An 11567-nucleotide genomic window follows, 5' to 3' on the forward strand; every position below is an offset into this window, starting at 1 on the left:
CCCTACATCAGACCAGGTAAAAGGATGAAAACAGGGACTCCATGTCACAACGTATTAGATGCTAACAGGACAGATCCTGTAGTCGTTACATAACCTACTTCAAAAAAGCCCACCAAACAAACCTTTGAACAAATCTCATCTTATCTTGTACAAGCAGCACATTGAAGTGAAATTACACTTTCTGTGCATCATGTCTGGAGACATATATTAGTGTTTAATTGCATTTCATTGCCAATGCATTGCTACATGTCAAAACTTTGCTAAATAAATATGAACTGACAAAGAGGTGAAAAAGCACCAAATACAAGACCACTTGGGAGGAGCTGACAGCAGGCTAGTCAGAGTGTATTTTCTGAACTTACCTTAAAATTAATTTGCATCATGGGAAGAACATGAAGCAAAGTACCATCCCAGTCCATACTGATAAGGGAATTAACAGCTGCTGACTCCAAGCACTGCAGTGTCTTGTACTTATCACGAGACATACTTGCTTTTGAGCCCAGAACTTCAGCTATAGCTTTAGAATTAATTGGGAAGAAATCAGAAAAATAAAATTATAAGAATTGATTTTTTTACTTGCATTGGAGATATTCCTAATTATTGCAATGGATCATTTTTACTAATGAAAAAAAGCCATATTCACTAGGATACAGTGTTTTATATTCTAAAATTAAGAAGAGAAACCTGTAATGGCTGCAAAAAAACTCCGGCTCCGAAGTTTTAGCACCAGAATTGTGTATGACAATTGGAAAGAGACAGAGAAGTACATTGCTAAGTTCAAAGTCATATTTCTTCAGTAGAATGTTACAGGGGTGAACTGACATTTATCTTCCAAAAAGCCAGAAACACATGTAGTTTTTGGAATAAGCAACAAAAAGCCCACATTAAAGACAGACATTAAATTTCAGTGAAAGTAAATCTTGCACTGATGACTAAATACACTCAGAAGAACAAATGGTACATGGCTGTTCCTAATGCTGTAACTAAGTGAAGCACAGCAGACAAGATTTTCATTGAGCCAGAAATGATGTGTTTTAGTTTGAGGAATGCTTTATGAAAATTTATTTCATTAGAGCTTATTACTATACATATTTGGGAAAATACATAATATAAACCTGGAAGGAAAACTGTTAGCAAAACAGATGTTTACTAACAACTATATTACTTTGGTGTTTCTTGACATTGAGATTATTAACACAAAAAATGTCAAAAAGACCTCATTTATGAGGGTGTTTTTAATTGACAGTAGTCATTTTCTCACCACAATCAAATAGGTTAATTCATTTAGTAACCAAATTGGCCTTCTGTACATTCAGGGAGCCTGTAAACATGGCAGAAAAATCTTTATTTCAGAAAGTTAAAACTTTATTAGAAAACTAGCAGCATGATTACTAATTATATTTCATTTCTGTATACTGTGTTTGACCACCATGACAAAGCAATATTTTACAACATCAAAAAAAAAAGTCTTCTAACACCGACTTAGATATTTATTTAGCTATTTGATCCAGTACACCTCTTTTACATACCTAAAAAAACTTTCTCTTTTCCAATGGAATAGGTGCCACAGACAACTAGAGTACGTGGGTTTAAAGTCACTGTCTCAAAGGCAGTATTGACAGCAAACTGGATAACCTCTTGTTGAGAAGGAAAAGTATATTCAGGACTACAGTACCTGGGGTGGGGAAACAGGACACAGCACTTTGCTACACAAAATAGAAGAATTTGAATTTACCAAGATAAACCTTCAAACTGCATGCATACAATAATAAAGTAATGAAAACCATGTTATCCTTCTATGTAATTTCAGTCTACTTGAAATCTATTTATTAGAAGCCACTGAGGTGCCCAGATGAAATTGTTGTGATAAAATGTACATTGAGTCTATCAGGCTTTGCTCTGTAACTAGTCACTTGTCTGACACTAACACTCAATTCCATAGTTTTTTTTCCCTATAAATACCAACTACTCTTTCAAGCCAGATATTTGTCTTATGCACTAATTACATCCTTATGTCTATTTTTTGTCATGCATACAAACCATAACATAAGGCACTATACATTTGCAGAAACATATGGAGCAGAAATAAAAGACTGCAGCTGGGCATTAGTCATCACACACAGAAAAACAATTTTATACACATGAGTCACAGAAAGGTCTAATGAAAACTTGGACAACTGACTTAACCATTTGGCATTCTTTCACTCTCTGAATTCCCCCACAACTCTTTTCATAACAGAGTTGAATCCATATTAAGACCAGTGTTCCATGAAGCTCTTGTTTTAGAGCTGAACATAATGTATGAATTTTGACACCCAGAATTTAATATAATTTTTTTAAATAATAAGGCCATCTCAGCAAATACTCTAGCATCTTTTCCACCACCCACTTTTACTCCCTGTCATGTCACATCATAACAGAGAAAGAGTTAGACATACACGGACTTTCAAAAAAGACCTGATTTTATATTACACTAAATAAAGCTAACAAGTGTTAAACCAGTAATTTTGTTACACTTATTTAGTTCATATCCACTCTTATTTAACTGAAAAGAGGGTTATATAAGAAAGCCAATTGAGCACAGCTTACGTGGTATCAAGGTAAAGGGTGTGGACTTGTTGGCCAACCAAAGCAGGGTAGCGCTCCATCGAAGGATCTGCCCTGAAATCTCCTGTGTGCAGAATAACAGTTCCACTCGGCAGGCGGAAAAGGATCATTGTTGCACCTGGACAACTGAGACAAACAAACAACAAACAAAAGCCCCATGCAAATTGTGTTGTCTTACAAGATACACAAACTACCATACAAGATACACCACCCTTCAGGAGCAGGAAGGTGTGCAGAACAGCTTTTTAAAGCACATCTACTACGCAGCCCAATTTACCTGGAAATTCTGCATTTCCAAAGGAATTCTAAAGCTAACCTTAAGGCCACAGGCAATCTAGACTTGAGTTCTCAGCTGAGATGGAGGGAAGAAAAAAAAACACAGCAACAGTAATCAAGCATTAATTGCCTTTTGGGATGACCGGTGCTCTTTTAGGTACGACAAAGGTGCTGCCTCAGCTGCAATCTCCGAGGTTCTATTACTTGATTGAAAGGGGAAACAGCCCACCAAAGAGAAGCAGCATTCTTATTCAGGAGGAATAGAATTTAATTATTGCAGATATGTTTTCATTCCTGCAGGACTTACTCAAGCACTTCCTTTTAAATTTTATTTGCAGATTTTAAATATTCTCCTCCATCCAGAATTCCCTGCTTATAAATACAATTCTCTCATTGGCCACAGCGAATCCACTGCACTTCCTGGAATTCCTCACCAAAGCTGTCTGAAGGACGGTGCTTGGGCTGGGAAACCAGAGTGGGACTATTTTGGACATGAATCATCTGTACAGGGTAAATGAAATCTCAGAAAAAAAAAAAAAAAAAGAAAGAAAAACTGGCATGAATCAAAGGTAAAATGACAGAATTTGTGAAGTTTCCAAAAAGTTGAACTTTGTACCTCAGTTTTATATGACTTTTCAATTGAAGCAGGGGATCAGAGAGACAAACAGGAAAAAATCAAAAATGTCCAAATTACGTAAGCAACAAGGCTTCCTTCATTCCCAGAAAGGGTTCTCAAAGGATTTAGTGGAATCTTATCTTTCCAACTATAAACAAATCCTAAGATAAGTAATACTAAAACCAGCTGTGACACAGTGCTGCATTTCAGTATATACTTCAGGGATAGGACTTCTCTAGCCCACAGTCAAATAAGGTGCCAAGAGGCAGAACAGCAAGAGCACAGGGGTGGAAGTCAGGTGCTACTGGGCTCTACACCCAGCATTACCTCACAGTGCCAGTGTTAAGTTGCACAAAAATCTCACCCTTTAGCACCAAACACAGTCTTGTCGCACGTTTCAACAGGCTTTTCTTTAAAGTTCAGTTTTCAAAATGTTGGTTAGGTTTTGTCTTTCCCAGAATCCAAAGTACCACATTGTTCTTTAGCTGAAGATTTCACTCTTTAGTTGAAGACACACAAACCTAACATATCTGATAATCAAATCTAGACACCAAAAACTAAAGTGTCCATATAGTAAGAAAAATGATTCAACTCCTCAACAAGCTTTAAAATTATGGAGCTATCCGTCGTTAACACGATTTACTCATTACAACAACAAAAAGTTAAGCCAAAATTGCCAAAAAAGCATAAGCTTAATTTTCAAAAATATTTCACCTATTTCAAAAGTTAACTACTTGAAGTTTAGGCTCCTACATGCCTAATTCACTTCTGCAGAGAAAATGTATGTTACTAAGCCAACTCAGGAATGTGAAGTATTTTCACTTTATATTTTTTCAGATCCACTGACACCCAAAAATCATGAAAACATAAAGTGTATCTCTACAGCCATTTATCTTTAATAACCTATACACATTCCACAACAAATGAAGAGATACATACTGATTGGCATCAAGCAACAACACTTTGATCCCATCTACTACACATTCTGTGTCCATTGGCAGCACGTGGATGTACTGTTCTTGGACTCGAAGTTTGCTCTTCACCAGGTTGCCAGTTATCTGTAAAAGGGAAAGGATTTAAGACGGAATAGAAGCAAGTATCTAGAAAAAGCCTTTGTTTATTGTAGAATTAGACTTTCTGGCTTAGAGGGAAACGATGAGATTCTGGGTATAATCAAGTCTTTCAGTAGCATTTCACCTCTTAGAAAGCAAACTTCTAAGCCTGTCACCAGAGCAGAGGCAAACAAGGGGGAATAAAATCTGTTACAGATTGCCAAGTCAAGAAGAGGTGGGCAAAGCCTTTTTTAAACAACTAAATAAATTTTCAAGTCACAGGCCTTGAATCTTATTACGGGGAACTGCAGTCACCTCAGCACGTACTGGAAGGGCAACACAGGACGTGAACATTCCAGGAGACTTTCAGAGTAAATCAGAAACAGATGTTTCATGCAGGTTCTGGATGAGTTGGTTAGGTAACATGCCCTACCATGTTATCAGTAAAGAAGAGTTGGTTGGACATATGATAGCTGGTGGCAGCCTTGGCCGTCAGCAACCTGAAGCACAGGACACATGGGACCAGGATAAAACAGCTCAATTTACTAAATGTGGAGATGGCTTAAATGGAATTTAATTTCAGGCTTCCATCACTTGACTAGAGTTATAGACCAGATGGAGCCAGATTCTTCTCCGTGATGCACACAAAAAGGACAAGCTACAGTCTCAGGCTGCAAAAAAGGGAAATTTCAATTGTGTAGTAAGAAGAAATTTCAGAGTGGGTAAGCACTGCAACAGGTGTGAGGAGATACAGTGGAATCTGCCCTATTTTCAAAATCAGACCAACAGCGGCTCTCAGCAGTCTGATCTAACTTTGAAGTTAGACCCACACTGTGCAAGAGATGAGATTGAAAGACTGACCTGTAGAAAACTTAAAAAATCTGGTTTTTTTTCCTGGTATCTAGACAGGGAAGTTTCACTACTCTTATCAGCCAAATCAAGGCCAGAATTACTTATCAAGGAAACCCAGATTCCCCTATACATACCAACTGTGCCAACTGACCCAACAGTGGAACCTCTGATGTTCTATTTACTTTCATATAAAAGTGATTATAGTTGCATACAGATTGGAAAATTTCTACTCATCATAGAAAACCATACCTTATTACAGTAGATTGGAAATGCGAAGTTTTTTGTTAGCCCACAATAGTGATCAGAGTGAAAATGAGTAAGGAAATATGCTGTGCAGCCTTCAATTTCTCCATATTGGAAGGCATCAACTGTAAAACCAGTTCCTACAGCAAAATGGGAAGAGAAGCCAGTCAGCAAACATGCATAGCTCAGAATGAGTTTCTAATAAGATGTTCCTTTTCTTCTTTTTTCTTTCTTCCAAATTAAAAGGTAATACAGTTACACCTCATACAGTTGAAGGAGCCATGTAAAGATAAAAGATGAGTACAGTTTGCGCAGGAGTCAACAGTTCAAAAATTATTTTTGCTTATTAAAATAAAAATTTAAGTGTCCACACACAAATACTTCCACAGGCCTCCCAAATATCTGTTGTTGAGCTGCCATCCTAAACAGATGGCAACCATCTAAGCAAAGAAAACACATTTCTCTGCATTGACTTGATATTTTTGGAAGTTCACATAGATCAAAATGTAATACCAACTTCTTAACACAGAATAAAACAGGTAATTACATCTTAACAAAAGGTCTTTTGCAATCAAACTGCAATTTTTCAATTATTCTATGTTTAATACTCCTTTTAAAACATGCTACCATGAATTATTAAGCAAGCATCTGGGGTCTTTTTCATTTACTTTATTTTATTCATTTATGTTATGTAATGCGAATTCCTCAGATATTCTAGGAGAAGTACTTACTTGAGGCTAGAATTTAAACTATTTGCAACTCAAAGAAACCCCTATAACTGTATGCTAATTAAAAATCACAAGCCAAAAAAAAATCCCCAGGTGTTTGAGAAATACAAGACTTCAAATTTCAGGGTGGCTGAATTATACCAGGCCACGGGGATAAATATATATCGTTAACAACACAGAAAATACAGTCAAATATACTGCAAATGCAGCAAAAGAATTCAGAACAAAGATAATATAAAGAATTATAAAAACCAAACAAATCTAAAATTGCATCATAGGCATAGGAGTCTGTTCTTCAAATTTATCATACATGGAAAATTCTCTAAGCTCATGGAACCCAGGATACTGGTGTAGCTCCACAAAGACTTAAAGGTCAGTCTTAAAGCAGCAGCTTGGCACTCAGGATCACTAAGATATTTCTACTCGGCTTTGTCAAATATCTACACCTAAAACTAAGGCAGTCCTTTAGAAGGAAATGGAATTGTAAGGATCTGAAGCTTTTTAAGTCCACCATCCTGTAATTTATGCAATTGTTTGAGAAGATTCTGAGAAATTCCTGCCTGTTTTCTTCACTAAACTCTTCTGCATGATTTTCTTTTCCTTGTTTTCACAGTTGCAATAAATCACCTATTTTCATATTTCAAATGCAAAATTAAATTACATTCTTTAAACTTAAGTGAGAAAAATATTACTAATGACATCCCTATTTTCAAGAACAACTGAATCAATGTGAAAGACTAAATTCAGGAATTAGGAGTGAATATTAACAAGGGGTATATTAAAAATCATTTAAGACAGTAGATCAATCTTTCAATAGTGCTTTTCTTGCTCTGTCAAAAATATTTAAAATTCAGTCATTGAAATAACATTCCTGAGATAACTATTTCACTAATTATTTTCAGCCATTGCTGACTCTGGGTCTGCAATCACCTTCTTTTGGAGACCTGCACCAACTATCGCTTGTATGGAGGAAAGAAAATTCATTATGAGCTGCAGGTCTGAGAAGTGAAGAACACTGAAGCCTAAAATTAGGAAAAAAAAATACAACACAAGTCAAAATGAGTTAACCTCTACAGAAAGCAACAGTTACCTCTCACCTGGTATTTTCTTGTAGAATGGGCAGTATTTTTTTCTTGTTCCTTCACCTACAGTAGGTAATTCCTTTTTTTTTTTTCTCCACCTCTGTTGGCCACCAGAACTTAGATCTGGAAAGGTTCCATTTTTACTTGAACTTTCTGTAACTGCTTGTACATCTTCCACAGACCCTTCAGCTTTCCTTTTTTGCTGTCTGGGCCTCTTCCCATTGGGAGTTACTGAACCTGATAACTGCCTTCCCTCACTCAAACACGTCTCTCCTTTGCTTTCCTCTTTTACTTTGGGTTTTAACCCAAAGAAAACACCAATGTCCATTTGTTTGAGTACTTTGGCAGGACTGGATTTGGCATTCATACTTGCTGAAGAAGATGACGACCCAATTTTAGAGATAGGGCTGGGAAAGCACACAGCAGCTGTATCAAGATTTCCTTCTTTTTCTACAACTGACTGCAGACTCTCCTGGTGAGCTCTTTTTTCAGTTGCATTGGCAGTAATTTTATCTGTATTAGCTAAAATGTTACTTTTCTGTGTCAGAAGAGACCCAGCATCTTCTCTGACTAGCAGCAAGGATGTCTCAGTAAAACTCACATATGCAGAATCCAAAGCACCAATATCTTCTGACTCCACATTACCTGCTCTAGCAGCACAGGAAGTAAGTTCTAGCCGTTCCACCTCCTTGCAATTAAAAGAGGATCCCCCAGCTAGGGCCTCCTGTTGATGCTGATTATCTACACATGTTGAACTACAAAACTTGCTGTTCATGTGACCCTGAGAAACAGCTGTGTGATGATTTAGATGTTTCAATGTATTTACTTCTCCACTGTGCCTTTTTTTAATGATGATATTTCCCACTTTGGTATGCTCATACTGAGGATTCTGCAGTAAGAAAACTCCATCAAATGTTTTGAACACCATAGAATTAGATTCTTCATCTTCAAAGTTCTGGACTTCAAATAATTCACTTTGTGATGTTTTTATTTTCTTCTCCTCTTCCTCAGTTTCCTCTTCACTTTCCTCAAAAGTACTCAGTGGAGAATAAGAAATTTCACAGTCACTGAAGTCAGCTTTTGACAGTAGTAGACTTGGCTGACTCGCATCTTTCTGACTACACAGATCTTCTCTTGTTTCACTTCCTTGAGAGGATGCAAAGTCATAAAATTCAAATTTACAGCTATTATCTGCGGTCTGAGTAAGCTGAAATGTCTGTTGAGGCTTCTGAACATCTGCAAAAGAGGAAGTACTTTCACTGGTCATATTTAGAGACTTCACTTGTGGTGAACTCCGTACCATCCATGTACAGTCATCATTTGGGACATTTTTTACATTATTAGATGGTTTAACATCCTGTGAGATTTCCTCTACATGACTTGGGGAACATCTGGGCTTTGTAGGAGTAGAACATGTCATCTTGCTCTCCAAAGTGTTTGCTGAAGAGTTTGCAAGATAATCTCCTGCCCTGCTTGCTGCAAGTAGGAAATGGCTGTAACGCTTGTAGTGGGATGGAATGGTGGAAGTGCACAGCAAACCATCAGGACACTCTATGGGAAGAATTAAACAGAAAAGTAACATTAATATCTTTTCAAATATAGTTGGCATAATTATTAAAATAGAAATCACGCATGACACACAATTTAAAAGCTTTTTCTTATAAACACAACAACTGGAGCACAGAAGGCACAAGTAAAAAGTAATTTTCAAGCCATCAAGACTCCTTGCCCTGAGCTGGCTAGACATGACAATGCTTCCAACCCAAAACCAAACAGCTGCTGCTAATACAGCTCTATGCCTGAATTAATACAGACCTTTAACAACAAGAATATTTAACCCTGTTTCAGTGTTATGTTAATGTAATCATAGGGCTTCTAGTTTAGAATTGTCTCACCTGCAAGCCATGAGCTCAGAGCAGTGGCACCAGAAAAGGTGAGTAGACATGTTTGAAAACAACCCAAATCTTGGTTCTGAATCAACCTGAAATTCCATTTTTTAAAAAAGTTCATATATTTACTTATGTGAAAAAACTATTCAAGATTCAGATGCTAGTAAAAAAATCTCTGGCTGTTCCCTAGGCCTTTTTTTGTTGAGAGTTTGCTAGCCTAACTTTTGAGGATTTTAAGGTGAACGCGTAAATCAAGGAGAAGGATTTTTTTTCATCTGTTAATTAGGGGAGTAAGAGATGGAAATGAGCTGTTAACACATCTGCCTTAAGTTAAAACCACTGCCAAAAATAGGAGTAAAGAGTGCAGATTTCATTGTTCTGAAGAAGAAACTCCAAGGGAAGTTACAAAGATATAGAAAGAAAAGTGCTTTCTGTTTTTCAAAAGCTATCAGGCGTATTAACAACATGAGCTGGATACCTGGATTTGTTAAGACATGGTATTTCCCCACATGAAATTATTAATTGGGATGAATCAATTTTGCTCCTCTTTTACAGAATTCAAAACAAAACTGTGTTGTCTTATGGCACAGGAATATTCCTGTGTAATTCTATATACAATTCTTAATGCATGCTGGACCAGGGGCTAACATCTCAAGTAAATTAACACAACAGATTGATTTCAGCTTCAGCAACACGGATACAGGATAGTAAAACTGATACCTAAGGGAAATAAATTTAGTATGAAAAATATCAACCTCATAAATTAAGGGAGTTTTTTGCTGAAATTGACTTAGTAATCAGATCAGATTCCATTATTTTAAAATGGTAAATAGGAACTTCCAACTTCTTCAATAAACTACTAAAACTGGAGCTTGATAAACAATCATGAAACTTTATGACTATAGAGTTTTCAGATTAAATTCTGGTATGAGATTATCATGTCAGATTTCCATGTTCTTCACAAAGATCCAAAAATCTCATACAAAAATAACACTGATGAATGATCAGTAATAATATTGCACAAATCATACCAACTACCACCTCAGACTTTGAACTAAGTATTAAAACCAAGGTTTACAGCAGTGTTATGTGAGGAATCTTTACGTTTTCTCTTAAGGATTTTTTCTTACTCTATTCATACCTTTTTCAATGGATCCTGGAGTGTCCAAACATTCAGCAACATGCCATCGAGGTGTCTGGACCACTAGCAAAGAGAAAGGCATCTGGCAGCTTGGACAGTATCCTTCATCAGCAGGCTTTGCGTTTTGTGAGCTCTGTTCTGTCAGGCTACTCAGGCTTTCCTGGAAGTGCACACTACTGTCATCTTTACAGTGATCTGCATCCTGATTTGGCCTTGATTTCTGCTCAGTTTGCTGAAGCGTACTAGTTTTTTCTGCAGTGTTTTTTTTACTTCTATTTCTCTTTCTTTTTGGCCTGCACTTCTCATCATTCACTTTCTGCACAGGTGTAGAGATGGTCTCTGAATTACGCTGATGCTTTTGCTTCCGAATGGATTTGTACTCCCAAATGTCCTCTTCCAATAAAATATCCTCAGACATGGCAACACACAAAATACTCTCTTTTAAGCAACAGACCACAAGCTTATTTCTTCTTCCCCTAATATGTTTTCTCTTCCCTCCCAACTTCCCTACCTGAAAAAAAACACCTGAACTCCATTTTAAAAAAGCATCACCGGGCGACAAACCAAGCAGAGGTCTGTGACGGGGCAGAAGCATGGTGGATCCTCCCCTAAAAATTATTTAACTAGTGCCTCTTTGAACGTTTGGAGTCACTCCTGCCAAGCAGAAACCAGGAGCCTGCAAGGCTCAGAAGGCCTGGCAGGGTGAGCCATCGGGCGACAAACCAAGCAGAGGTCTGTGACGGGGCAGAAGCATGGTGGATCCTCCCCTAAAAATTATTTAACTAGTGCCTCTTTGAACGTTTGGAGTCACTCCTGCCAAGCAGAAACCAGGAGCCTGCAAGGCTCAGAAGGCCTGGCAGGGTGAGCCATCTCCTCCAGCACCCAGCCCGGCCTGACGCGGCGCAGCCCCTCTCCCCGGACTGCCGCCTGGAGGCGGGAAGGCTTTAGGAGAAAGCGACGGGAACTTCAGCTACGCGGTCGCTGCCGGTAGCTACGGGATGGCCCAGGCCCGGGGCCGCAGCGCCCGCCGAGGCTCCCGCCACCGCCAGGGCAGGGCCCGCCCGCCCCCCCCCCACCGGAC

General features: G+C 38.0%; 1 protein-coding gene across 1 annotated transcript in view; it reads right to left on the reverse strand.

Annotated features, from left to right (window-relative positions):
- Positions 1-10904, reverse strand: part of DCLRE1A (DNA cross-link repair 1A) — a 17221-nt gene extending 6317 nt beyond the window's left edge. Inside the window, exons 1-7 of the mRNA XM_010007922.1 lie at positions 10487-10904; positions 7472-9007; positions 5653-5786; positions 4439-4557; positions 2590-2733; positions 1530-1675; positions 363-517 (exon numbers count right to left, since the gene is read on the reverse strand). Coding sequence (XP_010006224.1) covers positions 363-517; positions 1530-1675; positions 2590-2733; positions 4439-4557; positions 5653-5786; positions 7472-9007; positions 10487-10904 — 2652 coding nt within the window. The remainder of the gene's footprint in view (positions 1-362; positions 518-1529; positions 1676-2589; positions 2734-4438; positions 4558-5652; positions 5787-7471; positions 9008-10486) is intronic.
- Between the last annotated feature and the right edge of the window lie 663 nt (positions 10905-11567).

This window comes from Chaetura pelagica, unplaced genomic scaffold, assembly GCF_000747805.2.
Source record: "Chaetura pelagica isolate M959 unplaced genomic scaffold, ChaPel_1.0 scaffold531, whole genome shotgun sequence".
Taxonomy (NCBI): Eukaryota; Metazoa; Chordata; class Aves; order Apodiformes; family Apodidae; genus Chaetura; species Chaetura pelagica.